The 26,168-nt window shown below is 35.0% G+C and overlaps 1 protein-coding gene across 13 annotated transcripts in view; it reads right to left on the bottom strand.

Annotated features, from left to right (window-relative positions):
* Positions 1–26,168, bottom strand: part of ANKS1B (ankyrin repeat and sterile alpha motif domain containing 1B) — a 1,150,138-nt gene that overhangs the window by 948,323 nt on the left and 175,647 nt on the right. For all 13 annotated transcript variants that reach the window (XM_082419292.1, XM_082419289.1, XM_082419300.1 and 10 more), the window contains exons 2-4: positions 23,428–23,508; positions 15,920–16,076; positions 9,989–10,285 (exon numbers count right to left, since the gene is read on the bottom strand). In XM_082419292.1, the coding sequence (XP_082275418.1) occupies positions 9,989–10,285; positions 15,920–16,076; positions 23,428–23,508 (535 nt within the window). The remainder of the gene's footprint in view (positions 1–9,988; positions 10,286–15,919; positions 16,077–23,427; positions 23,509–26,168) is intronic.

Raw genomic sequence — 26,168 nt, 5'->3', positions numbered from 1 at the left:
ACTCTACTACACAAAGCAATCTACAGATTCAATGCAATCCCTATCAAACTACCACTGGCATTTTTTACAGAACTAGAACAAAAAATTTCACAATTTGTATGGAAACACAAAAGACCCCGAATAGCCAAAGCAATCTTGAGAACGAAAAATGGAGCTGGAGGAATCAGGCTCCCTGACTTCAGACTATATTACAAAGCTACATTAATCAAGATAGTTTGGTACTGGCACAAAAACAGAAACATAGATCAATGGAACAGGATAGAAAGCCCAGAGATAAACCCACGCACATAAGGTCATCTTATCTTTGATAAAGGAGGCAAGCATATACAGTGGAGAAAAGACAGCCTCTTCAATAAGTGGTGCTGGGATAACTGGACAGGTACATGTAAAAGTATGAAATTAGAACACTCCCTGACACCATACACAAAAATAAACTCAAAATGGATTAAAGACCTAAGTGTAAGGCCAGACACTATCAAACTCGTAGAGGAAACCATAGGCAGAACACTCTATGACATAAATCACAGCAAGATCCTTTTTGACCCACCTCCTAGAGAAATGGAAATAAAAACAAAAATAAACAAATGGGACCTAATGAAACTTAAAAGCTTTTGCACAGCAAAGGAAACCATAAATAAGATGAAAAGACAACCCTCAGAATGGGAGAAAATATTTGCAAATGAAGCAAGTGACAAAGGATTAATCTCCAAGATTTACAAGCAGCTCATGCAGCTCAATATCAAAAAAACAAACAACCCAATCCAAAAATGGGCAGAAGACCTAAATAGACATTTCTCCAAGGAAGATATACAGATTGCCAACAAGCACATGAAAGAATGCTCAACATCATTAATCATTAGAGAAATGCAAATCAAAACTACCATGAGATATCATCTCACACCGGTCAGAATGGCCATCATCAAAAAATCTAGAAACAATAAATGCTGGAGAGGGTGTGGAGAAAAGGGAACCCTCTTGCACTGTTGGTGGGAATGTAAATTGATACAGCCACTATGGAGAACAGTATGGAGGTTCCTTAAAAAACGAAAAATAGAAGTACCATATGACCCAGCAATCCCACTACTGGGCATATACCCTGAGAAAACCATAATTCAAAAAGAGTCATGTACCACAATGTTCATTGCAGCTCTATATACAATAGCCAGGACATGGAAGCAACCTAAGTGTCCATCATCGGATGAATGGATAAAGAAGATGTGGCACATATATACAATGGAATATTACTCAGCCATAAAAAGAAATGAAATGGAGGTATTTGTAGTGAGGTGGATGGAGTTAGAGTCTGTCATACAGAGTGAGGTAAGTCAGAAAGAGAAAAACAAATACAGTATACTAACACATATATATGGAATCTAAGGAAGAAAAAAAAAAGGTCATGAAGAACCTAGTGGCAAGACGGGAACAAAGACACAGACCTACTAGAGAATGGACTTGAGGATATGGGGAGGGGGAGGGGTAAGATGTGACAGGGTGAGAGAGTGGCATGGACATATATACATTACCAAATATAAAATAGATAGCTAGTGGGAAGAAGCTGCATAGCACAGGGAGATCAGCTCGGTGCTTTGTGACTGCCTGGAGGCGTGGGATGGGGAGGAGGGGAGGGGGGGAGACGCAGGAGGGAGGAGATATGGGGATATATGTATATGTATGACTGATTCACTTTGTTATGAAGCAGAAACTGGCGCACCATTGTAAAGCAATTATACTCCAATAAAGATGTTAAAAAAAATCCATTGTCATGCTAAAAATAACGTTATCAATGGATTTTTTAATTAAATATATTGTGTTCAATGCAAAAAAAAAAAAAAAGCTAATCCTCCACTTGTGCTCTTTTTTCTATCATTTTCTGCTTCTTGAATTTTCCTCATGAAGTATCTTCCCCATTTTCTTGCATCTTTAATTTCAGTCTCTTCATTGGATCCTTCCACTCTCCATAAAAATACACACCTTTTCACTATCTACCAAAACAAACAACCATAGAAACTTTCTGTGAACCTGCTATGATTTCAAGCTTCTATCCCATATCTCACTTTTTCTTACTCCACACTTTATTAAATATCATCTTCCCTTTTGAAGGCAAAATTTTTCTCCATTCTGTTACTGCTATATCCTCTGGCACATAGTAGGCAATGCCTGGCACAGAGCACGTACTCCATAAATACATGGTGAATGGATGAATTGATGATTATAATTGTACTGGCTTGGCATTCCTCTTGTAACTAACTGCTTCTTTACAGACTTCTTTTCCAGAAACTACCTGAATAGTCTTTATTCAGCTTCTTCTCTCTCACTATAGTCTCTTTCTTGTAAACCCATCTGTTTCCATGGCTTCATCTCTCACTTCTCTGAGCTAGCACCATTTAAGTGGCACATCCTAAGATAGACTTCCCCAACCCTTCATTCTCAAACACAAGAACCTGCTTTTTTCCTTTATACCACTTACTGCAATTTGTAATTTTTGTTTGTTTATATGTTTATTTTCTGTCTTCGCACCCAGGCTCTCAACTCCATAAGAGTAGGGAACAAATTTTCTTGTTGAGGTAGCATGTGCCTGGTATCCTCCTCAGAAGGCTGGAGGGGATATGGTGTCCTGAAAGGGAAACTAGGAGGAAGGAAACGGAATTGCTACGGTGGTAAGTGAGACAGATCAGGGAAGGCCTCCCTATTAAGGTGACATTTGAGCAGATACCTGAAGAAAGTAGAGGAGGAAGTCATGCAGGTTAGTAAGGCAAAGGCCTTATGGTAGGAGCACACACAGTGTGTTCCAGCAAGAGCAACGAGGCCACTGTGGCTGAAACTATATGAAAATGGCAAAGAGTAGCAGGAGGTAGCTTCAGGGAGAGTGGGACTAGGTCAGATAAGACACTGTCAGCCACTGTAAGGAGTGTGGCTTTTGTTCCGAGTGAGCTGGAATACCAGTGAAGGTTTTTGAGCAGAAGAGTGATATAACCTGATTTAGTTTAATGGGATCACTTAAGGCTGCTTTGTTGAAAATAGACTGAAGGAGTCTGTAATGGACTGAATGCTTGTGTCCCCCCCAAATTCATATGTTGAAGCCCTAAACCCCAATGTGACCATATTTGGTGATAGGGACTTTACAGAAGTAATTAAGGTTAAATGAGGTTGTAAGGGCGGGAACCCAATTCTATGGGATTGGTGTCCTTATCAGAGGAGGCGGAAACATCAGAGAGCTCTCTCCTTCTCTCTCCATTTCTGCACAGAAGAAAGGGAGTTTGAGGACACAGGAGAAGGCAGCCATCTACAAGCTCTCACCAAGAACCAAATTGGCCAGAACCTTGATCTTGGACTTCCTAGCCTCCAGACTGTGATAAAACAAATGTGTGTTGTTTAAGCCACCCAGTCTATGGTATTTTGTTATAGTAGCCCAAGCAGACTAATACAGAAGCAAAGGAAGAAGCAGGGAAACCAGTTAGGAGGCAAGAGATAATCAAGACTTGGGCTCTGGTGGTAGTAGTGAAGGGAATGAAAAGTACTGAAATTCTGGATATACTTTGAGCACAAAGCCAATAAAATCTGATGAAGAACTAAATTAAAATGTGAAGAAACCCTAAAGTTTTGGGGCCAAACAACTAGAAGGACAGCGCTACCATATGCTGAAATGGGAACTATTAGGAGATGGACAAATTTGGGGAGAAGGGGTTATGGAGGCTAAATACTCAGTTTTTGAAATGCTGAGTTTGGATGCCCATTAGCATCAATAGACATGTCCAGCAGACACCTAATTTAGAGTTTAGGGTAAGGTCCAGGATGAATAAATAAAATTTTTATTGTTAAATAAAGATGTCATTTGAAGCCAAGAGACTGGATGAGGCCAGCTAGGAAGTAAGTAAAGATAGAGAAGAAAAGAGGTCTAAGTACTAAGACCTGGGAGACTCAGATGCTTAGAGATCAGGAAGATGAGAATGGTTAACCACAGAATAGGGACGTCACAGATTACATTATTAGTCCCTCCTATTGCATGCCCTCTGCCATACAACACTGCAGCTTTTTGCACTTATGTGGGTGGAGTATATATCCCTACCCATTGATTTGGAGCTTGGTTTGTGACTTGCTTTAGCCAATGGATGATAGCTAACATGAAGCAAGCAGAGGCCCAAAGTGTGCTTGCTTGGTTGGGCTTAGGCCATGTCCTGGCTAGTCCCAGGAGGAAGATAATAAACACACGGAGCAGAGCTGCCAGACTAACTTACAACATAAAACAAAGCTGCCCCAGCTGACCTGTAACTTAAGAATGAAAAAAAATGCTACTGCTTATGAATGTCTGAGATTTCTGTGCTTATCCTACAGCAGTATTGTGGCATTAGCTAAGAGAGAGCAACAGAGTTACAGAGTTCCAATGTAAAGGTTCATTGGGAAGGAATGAAAATAAAGGCTGGCTCAGGAAAAAGGAGTATGAATCTACAAAAGAGGACAGAAAACAGAAAGACTTAATTCTTAGGCAACTAGTGATAACAGGTTCACGAGGCCTTGCAGATTTATCTAGCTGCAACACTGAATGGCAGGCAATCAAAATCTTTGGCTCAACCTAAAATAATACTGAGAAGAAACAACCAGTGAACTACATGAGAACCAAGAGAGTGGTATCTCAGATGTCAAAAGAAAAAAGAGTTTCAAAGAGGAGGGAGAAATCAACTTTGTCAATGCTGATGATAAATCAAGTAAGATGAGGACTAAGAACTGGCTATGGATCTAACAATATGGCAGTCATTAGTTACCTTCACCAAACGAAAAAACAAAGAATTTTAATAGAGTAATAGAGTTGGAATGGTTTCAAGAGAGATGAAGGAAAGAATTTGATATGAGTAAAAACAAGTCTTTCTAAGTATGTTGCCATTTTTTTTTTAGTCCTGTGGGTATTACTTCCTCTAGAATATGTTCTTTAATTTCACCTGTAGTCAGCAAGGTAGATCTTTGCAGGGGGCTCTTTTAGAAACGTGACAAGAATGACCAGGTGTGGGATTACCACTACATTCACCAGAATGGTCAGTTACCCATTCTCTAGCTACTGCTAACAAAAATTGCTTGTAAGTCATTTTATTCTGTGCATTAAGTCTACAGTAAATTTCATTTTATTTAAAAATAAACAAATAAATATGTTGCCATAAAGAGGATCAGAGAAAGAAGAAGACAGCTAGAGGAAAATTCAGGTTCAAAGGAGAGGGTTTTTTAAAGATGGGAAATATTGCAACATCTTTGTGTCCTTCGGGAAATAATGCAGTTAAGAGGGGGAAAACACTGTATTAAAGAGGGAATATTTGCCAGAGCAATGTATCCCAAGTCGACAAGAGGGGATAGGAATCAATGCACAAGTAGAGAAGTTAGCCTCAGATACAAACCTAGAAAGTTAATTTAAAGCAAGGAAGGAAAGCAAATATACACATATTGACAACTGTGGAGGTGAGAATATGTGATTGTTTCTGTTATCTCAGTGAAATAAAAGCAAAGTCATAATCACAGAGGGATGACAATGAAGGAAGTGTTGAAGTTTTCGGAAAAGAAGAGAAATTTTAAAATAATCATCTCAGGAAGTAGAAGAGTAAGTGCAATCTTCTCGTTTTGGGCTTCCCTGGTGGCTCGGTGGTTAAGAATCCGCCTACCAATGCAGGGGACAAGGGTTCGAGCCCTGGGCCAGGAAGATCCCACATGCCACGGAGCAACTAAGCCCATGCGCCACAACTACTGAGCCTGCACTCTAGAGCCCACATGCCACAATTACTGAAGCCCGCATGCCACAACTACTGAAGCCCACGTGCCACAACTACTGAAGCCCACGCACCTAGAGCCCATGCTCCGCAACAAGAGAAGCCACCGCAATGAGAAGTCTGTGCACCGCAATGAAGACCCAATGCAGCCAAAAATAAATAAATAAATAAAAATTTAAAAAAAAAAAAGAGTAAATGGATTATTAAAATGTAATCTATCCATTTAGGCACATATTTCTCCTGCCACTGTAAGCACTTTGAGATCAAAAACTGTACTTTACTCAGCTTTGCACCTTAACAGCTCCTAGCATGCTAACTTGCACTCTTTATTATTAATTTTCTGTAATTTTACCTTCCTTTCCTTTTACATTCATATAAAACCCAATTTCTTAATATTATGCTAGTGCTTTAACTCTTTGAGTTTTAATAAGAGAAACACACACAGTTAAAGCACTAGCGTAATATGACACTATCACCACCTAGTTACCCAAAATCAGGTTTGAAATCCATAGAAATAATTGCTAATTTCAAAAGAATCTTGCCAATTAAACCCTACTTTCTTAATATCTTAATATGATTGATTCTCTTTACTAAGAAATTTTTAATGCTAAAGGATTTATAAGTAAATATATACTATGAAATTCAACCAAATAGGAATTAAATTATTTTGCTCACTAGTTCAAATAGGTGTTATAATTCAAAATTGCTCAGAAAGAAATGAAGCAGAAAACAAAACTTCTACAAAAAGTACACACATAAATGCTGCATTTAAAAATATTTGTAATTAAAAGAAAAGATCCTCCAAAGCCATCTCTAAATTTTGAAGAATTATTCATAATAACTTGAATGTAACTGAAGCCTAAAAATGTATTATTGTGATTTACCAAATAGGATTACTTTTAATACTGTTAACTCCCAACTAGTTAACAAATTAATGAATATTAAAGCCACTGAAACAGTTTAAGGTTACTAACTGGTATTGTTCACTCTCAGCCAGTGAGAATATCAACAAATCTCTACTTCAAATTTAATATTAAAAAATGTTATAGTGAATCTGATGGTAAAACTAGGTTAATTTGACAGTTAATTTGAATAACATAAAAAAATTAAATAATCACAAAAAAAGCATAATGAGATGCCAAAAAGTGTTTTATATGAACAAAGCAATAATAATAAAAACAAAAAATCAACTAAGGCTAACTATATCTAATGGAAGAGTCAAGTCATTGAGATGTATTGTAGAAATATATTGGGGCTTCCCTGGTGGCGCAGTGGTTGAGAGTCTGCCTGCCAATGCAGGGGACACAGGTTCGAGCCCTGGTCTGGGAAGATCCCACATGCCGCGGAGCAACTGGGCCCGTGAGCCACAGCTGCTGAGCCTGCGCGTCTGGAGCCTGTGCTCCGCAACAAGAGAGGTCGCGATAGTGAGAGGCCCGCGCACCGCGATTAAGAGTGGCCCCCGCTTGCTGCAACTAGAGAAAGCCCTATGCACAGAAACGAAGACCCAGCACAGCCAAAAATAAATAAATAAATAAATGGGGAGGGAAAAAAAAAAAGAAATAAGGTAGAGAAAGTTACTTTAAAAAAAAAAAAAAAGAAATATGTTGTCAGCTCTACTTCCTGGAACCTTCAAGATTAAATTATAGAGTGAGCATCAGTAAAAGAGGTATAACAACCAAAATGTTGCCCATCCTGCTCGGGTACCTGCCCTGATGCTTCTGATTAAGTGTTCACATATTCTGAACATACTGTGTCCCTTTCATCTGATTTGTGAGTAACAAAACCAAATTCTATCAGGGGCCAAGTAGAAAAATCTAAAGGAATGAATCATAGAGAGAGGCTGACATCGTAGAAGGTATATACCCCATCGGGAAGTATTTAAAATTCAACATTTTAAAACACTGTTTTAGCCAAATAATGCATATCTGCAAGCTAAATTACACCTAAAATTCAAAGTCCTTTTAGACTTTCAAGGTCTTCTTCAAACATCACTCTTCAATGTCTTCCCAAGTTCTCCCTCTTTAAATCTATGTTTTTCTCACCTATATCTTCATAGCACTTCGTCCTAGCATTTATTTTAATATGTCATGTAACAGGAGTTATTCTTGCAAGTTTTTGTGTTCTCCACCAAATTTTGGGCACAGATCTTTTTTATCTTTAATTCTCCAAAAGCACAAAATCAGTGTTTTGCATAAAAAATATAAATTTATAAAATTGAATCTGAACTCTTACTTTCCTAGTCATGGGACATAAAGTAAATTATTGATCTCAAATAGCCACAGTTAAAGTCCTTGGTTATAAGGCAATCTGTGCAATAAAGTTTAGAAATATTCCAGAAGTGTTAATGAAAGCAATAAATCTAGATTAGAGAAATTCAACATTTAGACAATAAACATCTAGCTTATCATTAAACATACTTTAAAAAAGTAACTTTGTTAGTCACCTATAATAAATAATAAACATGTATCTATCTCATTTCAATACCCCTTTGCAAGCAAAGTTGTTTTTTTTCTTAAATATGAGGGCTAAAAAAAAATTCTTCTGCTTATTTTCAAGGCTGCCAAAGTAGAATAAGCAATTTAGAAAAGATATTACAAATATCTAAACAACTAAATAACACAGGCAAAGGTCTAAGGAAAATTCTGATTCAGGGAGTCAGCCTGAAACCTAGGATTAGAAGGCCTAAGATTTTTAAAACTTAAAAAAACAAAAACAACAAACAAAAAACCTGAGAGACACAGTATTCAACCTCAACAACTCCTAGGAAAATAACCTCACAGTTGAGCACTAATTCCACCTTGAATGTGTAGATTAGTTTACAAAACTGTCTGCATTTATTGCCTCTGGGTATTCACACCCCTTTCATAATTCACACCCTCTTCTAATTGAAAGGTAGAGTCTGTTTTCCTACCCCTTGAATTTGGGCTGCCTTTGTGACGTATTGCCCAATCAAACATGGCAAAAGACACAATATGTTTGTTCCAAAGCTAGACCTCAAGAGGCCTTGTAAAATCCTGTTTCTCTCTCTCTCTCTCTCAACCATGTGAACAAGCCCAAGGTGGCCTGCTTGATTATGAAAGACACACAGCAGTCTCACCCATTACGGCAGGTAACAGCCAGTCACTCCCTGAACCACAGACACTTAATTGATTTACAACTGACCCAAGACACGTGAGAGAGCCCAGTTAGGACAGAAGAACTGCCCATATAAGCTAAGACTAAACCATAACCTCAGAATTATAAACTAAATAAATGGTTATTGTGTTAAGCTGCTAAATTTTGGTACAGTTTATTATGCAGCAATAGCTTATCAATACATAGGGGACAAAAGTCATAATCTGACGGGAACCAAAAGGATCTCTGGAAGGTAAGTATGTTGTCAGTGACTTGGGGCTAAAAAAAAAAAAAACAGTCATAAAAGGAGAAAATGGTAAAAAAAAAAAAAAAAGAAAAGCTAACCTTGGAATTAGGGCTAACGAGACAGATAACAAAAGCAAGTTGCTTTTCCTTGTGGAGAAACAAAACCTATCCAAACGTTATCTGTCCTTCAAAGCTCAACTCAAATCACACCTCCCAATAAATTTTTTTCTTATTGCCCTTAAACATAGTGATCCTTCCTTTATTAGCCATGTATAGAGGTACATGATTGTGGAAAGAGGCCTGGACTTTAATCAGTAAGTCTAAATTCACATTCTGGGTTTACGAGCTATGTATCCTTAGGCAAGTTTCCTAGTCTTTGAATCTGATTCCTCATCTCTGTACTGGAATTTAATAGCTCTCAATCCCACAGGATAGCTGTGAGATTTGTATTCTAAATGTGTCAACATATTAAACACAAAGTACAACTCAAAAATGTTAAAGTGAATTTTGTTCCTTTCATTCATTCATTCATTCATTCATTCAACTTCGACTGGACTGAATTCCTGGTGTGTCAGGCTGTGTGCTAGATACTGGGAGAAAGGAAACAATTACTAAGGAGACCACACACAACTGCCATCTAGTAATAATTTTTCATGTGTATAGCCCTCAAGGTAGAATGAGGTTAGAGATTATGCCTTATATTTCTTCATATTTTCCAGCGGTGTGGTGAGGTACTTTGAATTTAGTAGTTACAAAGATACATGTAGACCATTTGACCAATTAAAAAATGGTAAGATTTCTTCCTGTAAGTTTTAACATCTGTATCTCAAAGCAAAACAAGAGCACCATTGCTTTTGAAGCATAGCTAAAAGAAGACTCACTTGACAGCTCACATCCATTCCTGCTTCCAGCAGCACCTGAACAACTGCTTTGTGACCATTGCGTGCAGCAAGGTGTAGTGGTGTGTGCTTTCGAGTGTTGCAGCTCATTAAGTTAGGGTGTGCACTGATGATCATTTTGACCACTCTAAGCCGTCCATAGAGGGCTGCCAGGTCCAGAGGAGTTTCCAGCTTGCTGTTCCTGATGGTAGGATCGGTGAGCTCTTCCAGGAGAACAGCAACTACTTCTGAGTGTCCATACTGAGCTGCACAGTGTAAGGCAGTTTCATTTTCATTGTTCTGTTAAGACAAAGACATAAAGTGCAAGTTTTCAGAAATTCAATCCTTTATCAAAACCTACATACACTCATTTAAAACCTGAGATGCTTTGAAAATGTAAGTTTAAGATTTATCTGTTTTAATAAGTATGCCTAATAGAATTTTATATTTGATACTAGTACCTATCATTTATTACACCAAAAATATCACATTTTATTTTTATTACTTCAAATGAAAAAAATCAAACTTTTCCCTACACTATATATTCCAACTTCCAAGAGTGATAAATGATTTAGCCATGTTAGTCAGTAGCCCTGCTGGGCCCAGATGGTCAGTGTTATCTGCACTGTGCATCGTGCCTCCATGACATTTGTTAATGAGAGAGATTAATAAGAATTATAATAACTTTTAACAGACTGGCTTTCCAAAAGATAGCTGAGATAGTACATTCTTTGATAATGAAAGATTTACAGGAAGGCTTCCCAAGTTAAGTTTCATTTTATCTTTCGTTTAAGTATAAATCAGTGCTTCTTTTGCAAAGAGAACAAAGACATACTGGCCCTAAGATTAAACCATATCTTTTTGAAATATAATCATGGATTGAGAAGCAGACCATACCCATACCATACAAGTTATAAGGAGTATCACAGTATTACACGTGTAGCTTATAAGTGTTTCAGTTGAAAATCAATGAGATTTTCCCAGGAATTTAGCAGAATAAAAAATGTTACAATGGAGAAAACTGAACCCAGTTGCAAGGGAGATGTACCTTTCAGATTCTTTGGGCAGATGGTGTAGGTATATGCAGTATGACTATGTCAGGAGGCAGAAGGGTCAATCAGGAGAAATGCGAACAAGAAATTTTAGTAACAAAAATGCAATGTCCTAAATGAGGGTTCTAGAGAGCAAGGGAGGATGTCATCATCAGAGTCATCGTCATAGCTATCGCTATGTGCCAGGCGCAGTTTCATGTTTACTCATCTAATCCTCACTAGGAGATAAATATTATTATCATTATCCCCATTTTACAGATGAGGAAACTGAGGTAGTAAGTAGTTGAATAACTGCCCTTCAATTATACAGCCATTTAGTATTGGGGCCAGAATTTGAATCTAAATAGCCTAGACCCAAAGTTGGTACCTTTAATACCATCTTCCACAATAGAAACTATTACTACTACCATTTGCTGAGTGTCTAAAAACTTTACATACATTGTCTCCTTTAACTCTTACAAATGATCCTACAAGATTGGTATTAACATCTCCACTTCATGGATGAGGAAACTAAAATACAAAAAAGTTAAATTACATGCCCAAGCAGATTCAGGATCTTTTGGAACCTGTATCCATCAGAATCAAAAACCCATTTATGCTCTTTCCACTGTACCACACTGCCTGCCATGTGTTTCTTTACTGCCAAAGAAGAAAAACATGGAACTAGTGATCTGAAAGCAGAATTTCTATAGATTTTGCCCAAAAGAACACCAACTGAGTTGAAATAGGAAGTAGCTGCTTAGATAGCTGTTCTAAGGGTACAAACCCAAACAAATCTTATTGTTCCAGAAAGCAACTCAGCCTTGCTCTGGATGATAAAACAATGCAGATAAGTAAGTTGAGAGTAGAGAGAAGACTTGAAAACTTAAAAAGAGGAGTGATGGGGGAAAAAAGCACAGAAAAGTCTTCTTACTACTTTACTTTCCAAAACAAGTATCAGAAGAGGGCATTTGAAGGCCAAACACAAAGGAAAAGCTACTCCTTGAAGACAGTCAACAAAAAGTTAAGATATGACAGATGGGAAATCCAGCTGGAGGTATTGTTTTTTCCAGCATTTTGGGGGAGCCATTCCTGTTCTTAGTTTAAATGTGTTATCATAGTCTATTTCCTCACAGACTGACAACATAGAGGCTTGCACTCCCTGATTTTATTATCTGGCCAAGTTTTATAAACCTGATTTAAAAATCAATCTTATTACCTTTAACCATGAAAATATGTTATAGAGATATGTCTCCTGACCAAACCAAATTTCCCATTGGTTGAAAAGAGATTCAATCTCATTTTTTAAGATATAGTACCTCTTTGAGGAAAAGAAAAGTAAATTATGAAACAATAGCTCAAAGACCTCTCTACCTTTGCAAAGGCCTTAGCCTAGGAAATTATAAGTGCAAAATAGAAAGTTTTCTATTAACTCCAGTTATCACTGTTCAGATCTCAAGAAAAAGTTATTTCAATCATTCAAGACTTACTCAGGAGAAAATGTTCATAGAGTTTATCCATAATATCGAACACACACTTGGCTTGTCACGTCAGTGAAGACCACAACTGTGCTACCTTTACAAAAGGCATGGTTGTATACTCATGTCCATACTCACTAGTGGTCTAAAAAAATCCAATTTGAAATAAATAGGCTGTGATAAAGCACTAATTAATAATTGCTAGTATGCCTACATTAAACATTCTTAAACTGATTTGAATTCCTTCTTTTTTTACCAGATGAGTGTTCTCTGAAAAATTAGGACACTTCCAGACAATGGGTGGCAGTATGAAACTGGCTAACAAAAGCTATTTACCAAAGATCTTACTTTAAAGTCAAACTAATGGAAACTATCTAACACTAGTTGGATTTGAGTTTGGGTGAATGGCAAGGGAATATACTTATAAGGCTCCTCTCGTTTTTGCTCTAATGTTAAAATAAAGAAGAAAAGAGGAAGAGAAGGTGGAAGAAAAGGAAAGAGGAAGGAAAGGCAGGAGGGAAACGAATATACAGAGAAATATAAATTGAAAACATACATAACATCAGAAGAAAGGAAATAAACCTGTTGACAAAAGACAGGAAGGATGTGGCAATTTTAAAAACCAAAATCAGGGCGGAGTCCACTTTATTTTCAAAATTATGTCACCCTAGGTTGACCACTAATTCTAAGGCAGTATAAAATGGTGATTCAGGTTGAAGTGCTAACACGTACTTATTAGCAACAATAAATCACTCTATCTCTCTTATCTTACTGTAAAATTAGAATATTACCTTCCCTATAACCTTAGAATACAGCTTATAAATCAAAGGAGATAACATATAGGAAAATGCCTTATAAGCTTTAAACATTAAAACATAAGGTAGAATTACTTTTAAAGAAAGTTGCATTAGAAACCAAAGACAGCATTCAGAAATCAGAATGAAACCCTGATAATTATGCATAATTTTAACATTATAACATAGTGTATTACTGGTTAAAAGCTTGGGCTTTGGATCAGAAAAACCTGAATTCAAATACTGGCTGCATTTCTTAGAAGCTGTGATATCATGGGCAAGTTACTTAATCTCTCTAAGGTACTTTCCCCATATATAAGGTAGGAACAGTAATTAATACCTACCTCATCAGGCTGTGGTAGAGCTTAGAAAGATAATGTAGATGAAGTACTCTGCACAATGCCTGGCATATAGTAAACACTCCCTAAGTGATACGATTTACCACTTAGAATACCAATGTGCTATTGTGGAGGGCTCTGGAATTACAGAGATCTGAATACAAGTCTCAGTTTAAGTCACTCAGTAATGTGTGAACTTAGAAGGGTTACTTAGCTTTACTGAGCCTGATTTCCCATCTATAAAATGTAAGTGATAAAAACTCACTTCAGAGGATTGCGAGAACTAATTAAATAACATATCACAGGTAAAAGTGCTTAGCACAGTGCCTGGTTATAATGGGTCTCAATAAATGTTCATTACCATTTTCATTCCTGCCCTCTATTGCTTAAATACATAAAGGCTTATAAATTAATTAGCATATTTCTGTACCATTCATGGGGAAAAAAGAAATAAAGCTAAAATCAAAATTTACCTGTGAAAACAAAATTCCTACATCAGAAACTTTTAGAAGAAATGACATTGAATGAGAACTATGTCAGCACTAAAAGCGTATATACATAATAACAAACAAAAAAATACTGAAAGCATGGTATTAAAAACCTCAAGAAATTTCAACTTGTTTCCAATAGAAACCACAACCTAAAGCAAGAGAAGTGAAAAAGGAATTCTGAAGTCCAATCACCTCAAAAAAACCTTTTTTATATTTAAATTGATTTATTCAACATCACAAAAAATGTTTCTCTTTAAAACACACCATTACAGTTATATGCCATTTAAAATATTCAGCTTTCAAATGTGAATAAATTCTAGGGTTTTTCTTTCTTATTTTCATGTTATTTTAAAAATATTGTTTGGAGAAACTAACATTCCCTTGCTTAACCTTGGTTTGTTTTTCCATCTTATTATTTCAGGTTTGCTTTGGGGCATTCAGACAGTTTTAAGAATAACCACCAGATGGCTCATTCCACAAATGATCTTTTAACTTGGTTTTCTGAGGAACAGACAGCATTCTCATAAATTTCCTTTTAGCATGATATGCCAATAAAGATAGCCATATCTGTCATTTTTTATAGATTTGAATTAATGAGTGTATTCTCATAAAAAATATTCTGTATTTTGTAACCTGTAAACAGACATTTTATTGTGATAAATATTAATGACAGTGTTCCAATTAATAAAACATTTTTCTTGATTAGTTCTTTATACAACTGCGTTTTGATGTAAGAAAAAAATATACATTTTTCTTCCCTTTGCTGTTCACAGCTGGCAAGTGTTACTTTTTATTCTTTAATCTGAATTTCAGTCAAAGGTCTGCAAAGTCTGTACCCATTTGAACAATATGCTAATTGTACTTCATTAGATGTGCTTACCCTGGAGTAACCTACTTCCATTGATATTGGATAACTGCCAACCTGTAGCTTAATGCCATATTTGTAATTCAATTGTTGGACTACATGCTGGTTTTCAAATATAGTTTTGCAAAATGGGAACAGTAGGGGGCATGCAGAGCTCAAGACGTTTGTTATCATACTGTACTAGAGGACTGTATTTTACTTTCTGGAATCTGTGTTCTTATTTATTTAGAATACCGAGAATGGCATTACTTTTTAAATATATGCATTATATGTAACATGGATACTATGTACTTGCAAATATTTTGACTTTATCTATCAGTATCGTCCTGCTGCTGTGTTTTACTCAACTTACTCTGGGGTGTGTGTGTGTGTGTGTGTGTGTGTGTGTGTGTGTGTATATATATATATATATGTGTAGATATAGATATATAGATATAATCTCTACACATACAGGAAATTTTTAATTTAATATGTGACTAGCAACTGTATACATTGTATTTTGCATTTTAATTCACAAAATTGTACTTAATGTGAAAGTGCTATGTAAATGGTAAAGCATTATGCAAATGATAGTTGTCACCATTTTAGCATTTAAAATTTTATTAAGAAAAACTAATTCACATTACAAATGTGAATTCTGTTCTATCTTTAAATATTCAATAAATATAAAATGGATGCTTACGTAAAGCAGGCAAAAATACTACAACTACTTCCTTTATGTGGGATTTTCTTGTTAACAAATACCTTTACAAATGTCCAACTTAGTGCCAATGTACCATATACAAATGCCAAAGTTTTCAACTTTCTCCTTTAGGAAATTCATCAGTAGAAAGGTCTTTGGCAGGGTAAAGATAGAAATAATCGATTTTTCAATGAGTCTTTGGCTCCGCAAAACTCTTCAAAAATCATAGCATGAGCAAATATTTGTCAAATGCACCTGTTCGTTGACTCTGGAATGCGATGGTCCATGATGAATAAGAATCTTCACAATTTCCACATCTCCTTTCCAGGCAGCCAGGTGAATAGGAAAATAACCTTTGTTGTCTGCTACATTTGTTGATGCCTCATATTGAAGCAGTTTGAGAACTATGTCCCTAAGAAGTAGAAAAACCAAAAGAATACAACAGAAAAGAAAATATGCTGAACAATGCAGCATTTATTAAACAGATAATTATAAAAGTATACTAGATACTGGCTGGCAATTTAGAGTAATCATTCAAGGTACTGAGACATACAATTGGGTTTAGGAGTTTGCCTCTTCAACATTTGGCTATTTTACTTACCTGGAACAAGCCACCACCATACACACACAGAGCACTGACTAACCATAAAACTACCTAATAGAATTCATTTCAGCAAAATTTATCTAATTTTATTAAGTGAACGAATTTAGTCAAATAACTTAAAAGAATACCTCCTCTCATCTTTTTCAAAAACGGAGTACTTCCAGATAACCTGTATCTGAGATTTAGTCTGAAGGAAGAGTTGAGGTGCAAGCAAACTCCCTGTTTACAAAAAAAAGTTATCATACTACCAAGAGACATTTAGGGAGTTTACACATCATTGCTACAGAGAACTGGAATAAGGGATTGAAGATACATATAAAAGAGAAAACAGCACAGTAGGAAAGAGACCCTGCAGTATAAGCCCAAGGTTGAAAAAAAAATTTAATAACTTTTAGCCATAGCACAGAACATACTTTGAATGTGTGTTGTTCATACTTGTGCACTCTTTCACCTTCCTCCTCCAAGGCTAAGAAATGATTTTAAGAGGGAAATTCATTTATGAGACAAATTCTATCACTGACGCAGTTTCTAATGATAAGATTTCAGAGAAAGTAAAAATAAACCTCATTTTAACATTTCTTTTCTAAAATCAGTATTATTTTATAAGCTTTGAATTTAAATGACTTGAATTTAAAGTCCCAGCTATGCAAACTATCTAGTGATATGACCCCTAGAGTATTATTTAGTCTCATTTTTCTTTTTCTTTCCTGTAGAAATTAATATAAATAATAATAATAGTGCCTATTGCTCAAGACTGGTAAGAACAGTAAACGAGAACATAAAAGAGAAGCCACTCAATAAACAGTAAAACACTATACAAATATTAGTTCTTGCCCCAAATAAAAATAAAATCCTTTAAAAGTAAAAATGCTTCCTTCAAATCACCTTTGGCAAAAACAGTCTGAAAATCAGAAGGAAACCTGAAGTTTGTCCAGTTTCTATGCTTCTTCTCACCTCTCTGCCACGTAAAAGTTGTTATATAGGGTCATCCATTCTGAGATAAATAACTTACAAAGTGGTAAAAAGAATTCAATACTTATGAATAGCAAAAGCAGCTGAGAACCAGAAGATCTGGTTTGAAGTCCCAACTCTCTACTAGTACTTACTAACTTGGCTACCTTGGATAATTCAAATAACCTCTGTCTCTCTTTCAGATATTGTTAAAATAGAATTTAGAGATTACATATTGTTGCCGGTCTCAAAGGGTTGTGGTGTGAATCAAATGAGAAATGAAAATGACTGTAAAACTGTATACAATCAAAAACTATTCTTAAAGCAGTTTGCTGCAAGATTGAACAATTCTAGTGATCTTTTTTTAACTGAAATATATCAGCATTTAAATAAAAGTTAAAATAATACCAAAGGAAGCACAGTTAAATACCTGGATGTAACAAGTAGAATTTATCCTACAAAAAAACAGCCTTCTCCAAATTCATATAGCAAGGAAGACAATTATGTGAAGGGTTTTAATTTCATCCCTCAAAGCCTAAGCAAAAAAAAAAAAAAAAAAGTCTGAAATTTCTAAAAGCATTTCCTTTCTAGGAGTAAAAAGTTTGATGGGATCATCAATACTATTTTCTTTTACTCTCACTCAAACCATTCAGAATTTCATTTGTTATTTGGCTCAATTTTTGTTGACATTTTCTAATAATGTATGTGATATGCATTCATTCTTTATCTATCAGGAAGATGCATGATATAGTGAAAAAACTGACTAACAGTGATCATTTGTATTGTATAGTATTACTATCATCTAATATCTAAATCAGAAAAGAAATTATCTTTGGCAAACACCAAGCTCCTAAATAAATACTATTATTTTTATTTCAGTTTTTTTAAAGTTTATTCATTTTATTAAATAAATATCTTATTAAATTTATTTTTTAATTTAAATTTATTTTAAAATTTTTATTTAAGTTGAGCCTTTCACCTTATTCAGAGATACCAGCTAATAAACTGGCTGAGCTCAGATTTCTAATGTGGAAACATATCTGTGAAATATAAAGTTATATCTTTGATCAAATAAGTGCCTGTTAGTCTTAATGAATCTTAAGCAAAATATTAATCAATATAGTGTCATTAATTTCTTATGATTGTATATCCCTTGTATATCACAAGCAATATGTATTATATAGGCCTTTTTCATCCAGGCTCATCAAGAGCAAATTAAATTTCAGGTACTTTCTTTAACGTCTAAACAAGAAGAGTAGTTAATACAGAATCCCACCAAATCAAGGTTTTTTTCTTTTTTTTTTGAGATATAATTGACATATAACATGACTTTAGTTTCAAGTGTACAACATAATGATCTGATATATGTATATATTGCAAACTGATCACCATAATAAGCCTAGTTAACACTTATTTTTAAATTTTTATTTAAGTTGCATCTTATATCTTCCAAAGGTATCCAGAAATGAATATTTTGACCATACTTGGTTACCTGGCATGAAATATTAAGTTATATTAATGAACACTGTCTACAGAATAGCAAGCAGAGAAGTAATCCCTATATCTTAAAGATAAAGTGGCATTCTTTCTTAACAGCATTTGATAAATAAGAAATGTTCCAAAACACTAAAATAAATGTAGTTGATGAGATCACAGGAAAAATAATTCCATTTCCCAGGAACAAAACAAAAATATCAAATTAAATTTAATAATAATCCAACTTAAATCACTGCAACATTTTGTAGCTTGAGGCTAATACATGTAAGTTCAGGTAAAAACAGGAATTCTAAAAGTACTGATTTTTGCTACTATGTTTAATTTGTTTCATTTTCTGACAGACATAAATAATACTTCTGATTAATATGAAATGTCTTTTAAGAAGTTCAGTATATGTTCTGAGCAAAATTAAATTAATTGGGAAGATTCAACACTCAAATTTCTTTACCTCAACAGCAAGTTTCCCTATAATTAACCAAAGACATTTATTTTGTTCCATCCTCCTGTGTTTGTCGGTAATGCAAAGAATTTTGAAATAAATGTAAATCATCTTCATATGGATGTAGTATTAACAAACTAATGAAATTCTCAAGTTCATGAAGGCCCTCTTGATTTCACACTTTCTTGAAGATTTTACTTCTCTTTAATGAAAATAAAGTTGCAAATGTGTTCAACATGGTCAAAAGCCTTTAGGACAATACACTCCATTTTCTAACTGGAGCGCCTTTATATACTGAATTCACTCTCATAGATTTCCAGATAGAGTGAATAAAGCCAAAGTTTAACTAGTTAATATCCTTATCCAAGAAAGAAGCAATCAACCAAAGATATTTGTAGGTGACTCAAAGGGCAATTTCATGGACTAGATTATACAAATTTTTAGAGGAAGTACCCTTCTTTCATTAGAAAGCCTACTCTGAGCAAATCAAAAGTGCAGCAGATAGCTTACTGTGTGGATTCTAGATCCAATTTGAGATACAATTTGGATTATAGATAATGGAGTCTAGGATTCAAACATTAAATATTTAAAGAATGAGAAGCGAGAATAGAAAATATTTTACACCCTGCACATATCAAATAACATACATATTTCAAAGATAGAATAACAATTTAGTACTGACATTTTCCAAAACAGTAGCCAAGAATTACAATGTACCCAACATAGTTTAATGAGATGGAACTTTAAAAAAAAAAGGAGCAAGTTGCTAAGAAAAGAAGGAGAATCGAAATGAAACATGAATATACAGGTTTAGTAAAACCTTACAGGGAATGATAAGATTATTAGTTAAAAAGACAGGGGGAAAGGAAAGAAGAAAGAAAAGAAGGACAGAGGAAGAGAGAGAAAGACGAAAGGCATGAAGAAGGAAGGAAAGAAAGGAGGGAGTAAGGGAAGGAGTGAGGGAAGGAGGGAAGGAGGGAGGAAAGCTGGCTAATTGGAAGAGAATTAAGTGAATCAAATTTTCAGTAGAAATATGTGAGAGAGACAATGAATCCTCCGTATTTTGAAAAAGAGAAACATCTCTAGCCTATCTATTGAAATAATTTATTTATAATCATCGCTAGTTAAATTTGTTCTACTGACCATGTTTTTTCTATCATTTGAAGGTAAAAATTTTCTAATCTGTAATTACAAATGACTCAGAAATCACCAAGAGTACATTACATTTTCTATTGTGTCCTGATTTGGCTAAGTGGAGATGAATTGTTCGTTATGAAATAATGTATTTCAGATGTAAAATGCTGCTCCACTTGTGGATTAACTACCAGTGATAAACAAGAGCTGTAAAATACACAAAATAAAGAGGATACAGGCTTAATTTGTAGTATGAAGGCCATAGATTTTTTTTTTTAATTTCTGCACTGGGTCTTAGTTGTGGCACATGGGACCTTCATTGCGGCATGTGGGATCTTCAGTTGCAGCATGTGGGATCTTTTAGTCGTGGCACGCAGGATCTTTAGTTGAGGCATGCTAGATCTTAGTTGCAGCATGTGGGATCTAGTTCCCTGATCAGGGATCGAACCCGGGCCCCCTGCATTGGGAGTGCAGAGTCTTAGCCACTGGACCACCAGGGAAGTCACAAGGCCATAGATTATATATTGGAGGGAAGGGGAAAGCGTGTGCCCAAAGCAAAAGAATAAACTATAGGACCCTGTAATATTTCTTCCAGCTCTATAATTCCATGAACTTCAGCCTAGAAATCGTAATGCTTATGAAAACAACCTAGAGCTGATGGATACAACAGCAGCAGGAATAAAGACAGAAATTATGTGTTTCTATGCTGACATAGAAGAATGTCTATGACATTAAAAAATGTCTTTTGCTTGGGAAGAATACAACACAATAGTTCATTACCTATGCTAAGTGAGAACAGCAAAGACAAAGAAAAGAAAAACCATAAACCATTCTCCTCTGGCTCTGAGGTATATTCTATGACACTTTTTTATCCGTCAAATATCTTTTCTTATGCCAGTATTTAAATCAGCATTCCATGAGAACACACTACTTGTTGATAACGGGAACAAGAAATACAAAATGTGACAGAGAAAAACCAACAAGAATTTAGAAAACTGATGTGCATACAGCCACCGAGGGGATATAATGTGAAGTACTGGTAAAAGCATACACTTGGAACTAGAACACTTAGACTCTAGAAACAGCCCCACCTTAATAACTAAGTGGCCACTAAGTCACTTATCCAGAATGGTCTTGTTTCTCCATTTATAAAATGAAAGAAGTGAGGAGGGTAGGGTAGAATAAATGATCTCTAATTTTAAAAGTCCTTGGTAACTTAAATAATTTAAAATGAAGAAATCTTATACTCTAGATGAAAATCCAAATTTCAGAACTGTAACATCATAGTACATAACTGAGCCACAAACAATAATAAAACAGTGTATCATAAAATGTTATAATTGGAAGTAACAACAAAAAATATCCAGCCACTGTATTCAGTACACTGAACTGAGGCCTAAATAGGTTAATGAAATGGCTCAAGGTCACATAACTAGCAGGGAGGGAAAGATGGGATTAGAATTTTCCTGCTTTTTCCAATACCTACAGAATGACACTAAGTAAAATCTTTCTAGAAAGAGTTTAAAAGAAAAGATAAATGAGACCTTTAGATAAAAGCAAAGCAGAGATATATAATTCTCAGAGAACATCTGCAATTAAAGAGATCTTAAAAGATATACAGTCAAATCCTCATCTCTTTATGATAATCTTAATGATTGCTATTCAATCACCTAAATTATCCTCACTTTGTACACTGCCAATAAAAACTAAGAATTATGCAAGAGGCCTCAGAGAAATATATCTCAATGGTTAGAACTTCACAGGATGTCATGTATAAACCAATAACATTTACTAAAAACTTCACTGAAAATCAAGAAGGGATATGTCCATTTGGGGACAATATTATTTTGAGAAATACTTATAATGCCAAGCTGAGATAGAACAAGAAAAGTTGTATAGCTCAAATGGTCAAGCTCAAGATCTTCTGTCCATTAGATTTGATAGGTCTGTCTTCCCCATTGGAACTAAGAAATATGGTACCACCCTGAATCTACAACTAAGATGGCCAAAGAAGCCAGCTTGGGCTTATCTAATAGATTTCACTCCTGATGACTGAGGTACAAAGATGAATAAATAGTAATTCCTTTAAAAGATTCAGATGTTAGGGATCTGGACACATTTTCCACTCTACAGAAGGATAGCATATAGCTGAAAAACACTCGGCAAAATAAAAAGTTCTAAGTTAGATGGTATAAGTTGATATAATAAAGAATCAGGACTGGATGAAAAGAAATGTAATTTGGGAATTCCAATACTAAAAATGTAAGTGATGAAACATTCAGTTCATGGTATTTTATATAATTTGGATGATTCTTCAAACAGAATGATAATGTTCAATTTATGCAATAAGTTAGATAAAAATGTCATAATGATAAATAATGACAAAAATGATGTTTCTTCCATGAGAGCTTTAAGGCCTTAAAATGTGATCAAGTATAACTAAGTCCCTTGTGTCTCAATTCACAGAATGAAAGAAATGTTAAGTGTGAAAGTAAAAGGTAACTAGCACTTTTAAGGCAGTAATTGCCACATCTAATAAAACTGAAGTGAAATGAAATGATCCAGATCTGAAAAGACTAACTTGAATCATTAAAGCAAAGGAAAAACAGATAGGAAGGGAGACACATGAACAGGGTCACATTCCTTCTGAAAAACAGGTTAAAGAAGTTTAAAACCTGAAAGACCATCCATGAATGACAAAGACAAAGCATTTTAGCTTAGTTTGAGGATTTTGAAGTGGTTCATGTAAGTGCCTATGGCTTATAACAGCAAGACTCTATTGAAGAGTTCACTCCTAGTGAATAATCCCATATTTGGTGAAGACACCCAAAAAAGTAGGGAGGTGTCATTAAGTGATGTATCCCATTCCCTCACCAAAGGTACACACGACTAACATGGTTCTGTCACTTCTTCCATTTTCCCTGTGTGATATTTGACTGACTTACACTCTGCACATAATCATCTCAGCAACATTCCTACCACTTTCAACTTGTCAGGTATTGAACACCTGGTGCCTCTTCAAATTCATCTAAGCCCAGGGGACTCATGGCAACATGAGACAGGTACCATCAGACATAATTAACTTCATCACATGTAACTAAATACACAAAGATTCCAGTCCAAATAAGTGGCACTTACTTATGTCCATTTAAGGCTGCATGGTGTAAAGCAGTGTAACCCGAACTGTCTGTGCAGTTCACATTGGGGCCTCGCCAGATGCTGCAAATAAAGCACAAGCACAGAGTTAACAGTTAAGCAGAATTGTGCTTTGAAAAACAAAAGGAAGACTGACAGTCCCACAGTCAGCAGCATGTTGCATATGAAAATTTTACTCATGTAGAAAACAGCTGCCACCTTTCGTGCATTCCCCTCAGAACAATATCTTCATTTATTTGATGCAGGGAAATTATTAGGGAATATAGCTACCTTCAGAAATTAGTAAATGCAGGCCCACTGCCATGCATTATATTTGGACCCAAAAATTCCCTATCATTTTCTGTCATTACTTAAATATTGGATGCAATTAACATTCAACTATTATATTCTTTACCAAGAATAAAGATTTATGACACCTGCCTACTCCCTTTTAACACACTCATTCTGAGATGGCAGTGGTTTATATAAATTATATTTTTGCATATGTAAAGAATATAAACACTTCTTTCTGTTCCATTGCTACTAAGAGAATATAATACATATTTCATTCTTGAAAATATAATTAAAGATTTGGACTATCACAAACCATAAAAAGATTCTAACAGTTTTGAAGTTATTTTACTATACAATATATTCTGAAGATAACATGTAACTACATGAAAGAATCCATTTTATCCTTGATCACTACAATTACAGAAACTATGTACAGCTTTTGAAAAAATTAGGCATTGAAAGACACTTTTCCAAAAGTAGACCAAAATAAAAAACAAAACAAAAACAAACTGTTATCAAAGCCATCAAAACTAACATCTAATGACAAACTAATTCATGTATTCACAAAATATTTATTGTACACCAATTGTATGTCACATATTAAGCTAGGCCCTGAGAGTACAAAATCATAATTCATGGCCCTTCTTTACAAGAACAGAGTCTAATGGAGAAGAGAGACACATAAACTAACAATTACAGAGTGCTAAGATAATCAAGGTACCAGAGAGCACACAAGCATCTCTGAGAAGAGAATGAATAGCTATTCCAAATGAGAGATCACAACCGACTTTAAGTAAGTTGAGACAATGAAAATGAGCAGAATGTACTTTTTCAACAGTTATTAAAAGGACAAATCAATAAGATGCAAGGATCAATTGAAGGAAGGAGAAAGTAGTAGCACAGAATGACTCAAATTTAATGCCTAAATGACCAAAAGGAAAATGACAACATTAACAAAGATGTGAAAAGAGAAGCAAATTTCCTTGGGGAAGACAGTGCAGATGGAAAGCAAACAATGACTTCAGGTTTGGAGACACTGAATTTTAAGTATCTGACATACTTACATAAAAGTAAGGATCTCCAGAAGATTATAAAAATATCTAGTTAGAAGCATGGCCCTGAAGTTAGATTACCTGAGTTCAAAAACCTGGCTCCATTACTTGCTGGGGGTAGCCCTGCATGAAGTGTTTAACCTCTCTGAAATTCAATTCCTCATCTGAAAAATAGAGATGATAATAATAGTACTACCTTATAATGTTGTGAGAATCAAATGAATCAATACCTACAAAGCTCTTATGGCAGTAGTTGAACATAGTACTAGCATCTATTATATTTGTTAGAACATAGTTCAACAAATTGTTAGAACAAATTATTATTAAATAGAAGGTAAAACCAAGGGAGTGCCTGATATCAGACTCTTTAAGAGGGAGGCCATCAGACTCAAATACCTCAGTGGATAATTTGTATATGGGGGCAAGGTGAAACCTTTTCTCAAAGGTTGATATTAATTAAAATCTAACAACCCCTGGTTAAAAAAAAAAAAAATCAAACTTGACTTGGGTAGACAGTCCCAAGTTCAAGGCAACTCAAAATCTGAAAACCTCCCAGCCCTCACTGAAACTGTCAGAGAACCTATATGAAAGTACATTGTGAGGAAAGAAAAAAAAAGAAAGAAAGAAAAATATGGGACAGACAATAGAACCATGGATATTAACAATACTGGAGGGTCCAGCACAGGAAAAATGTTATGTAAAGGACATTGAGAGCCGTCCAAGAGTAAATAAAACCAAGAGAGAGCATTATACAATTTAAAACAGGAAACTGTTAAAAAAAAAATCAAGTTACATAAGAGTTAAACAATTTATTTGGTAATAAAAAAGGTCTTGAGGAAATTAATGGCCAAATATAATTAGTCAATTGTAAGGATTTAACACTATTTTGATCTTAACCTTATTTCAATTCAGTGGTTTTTTTCTTTAATGGTAGCTTACTTCCTGAGAATAAAAAAAGTGACAGTTAAACAAGTAAAGTTATAAAATGTGCATATGTTTTACAATTTCATTAAGATTGTTAGGCTTTTACCAATCTTTTTTTTAAATCAATGCCTGAAGCATTTTCAATCTCCTATTACATTCTTAAAATTTTTATACTTTTGTTCCTCCTGCTAGCTCACCCACCTTGCTCTATTAATTTCCACCTCTGTGCCTTTAATCATGCCCTTCTACTAACCTACAATAGATTCTCTAACCAATCATACCTTACCATTCCTCCAAAGCCCTGATCAAGATTCACCTACTCCAATAACTCTTTCTCTAAGTCCTGAATACAACAGCTATTGAATAAATGTGTGCTAAATTATATAAATTTAAAAATCAAATAAAGGATTACTTTTAATGAATAAATAAGCCACAGGTAAAACTCAGAAGTGTTAAAACAATGGAATGTACTTA

Source organism: Balaenoptera physalus, assembly GCF_965194825.1.
Source record: "Balaenoptera physalus genome assembly, chromosome: 13".
Classification (NCBI taxonomy): Eukaryota; Metazoa; Chordata; class Mammalia; order Artiodactyla; family Balaenopteridae; genus Balaenoptera; species Balaenoptera physalus.
The sequence above is the reverse complement of the archived record's forward strand: the minus strand, read 5'-3'. Positions and strand labels throughout refer to the sequence as shown.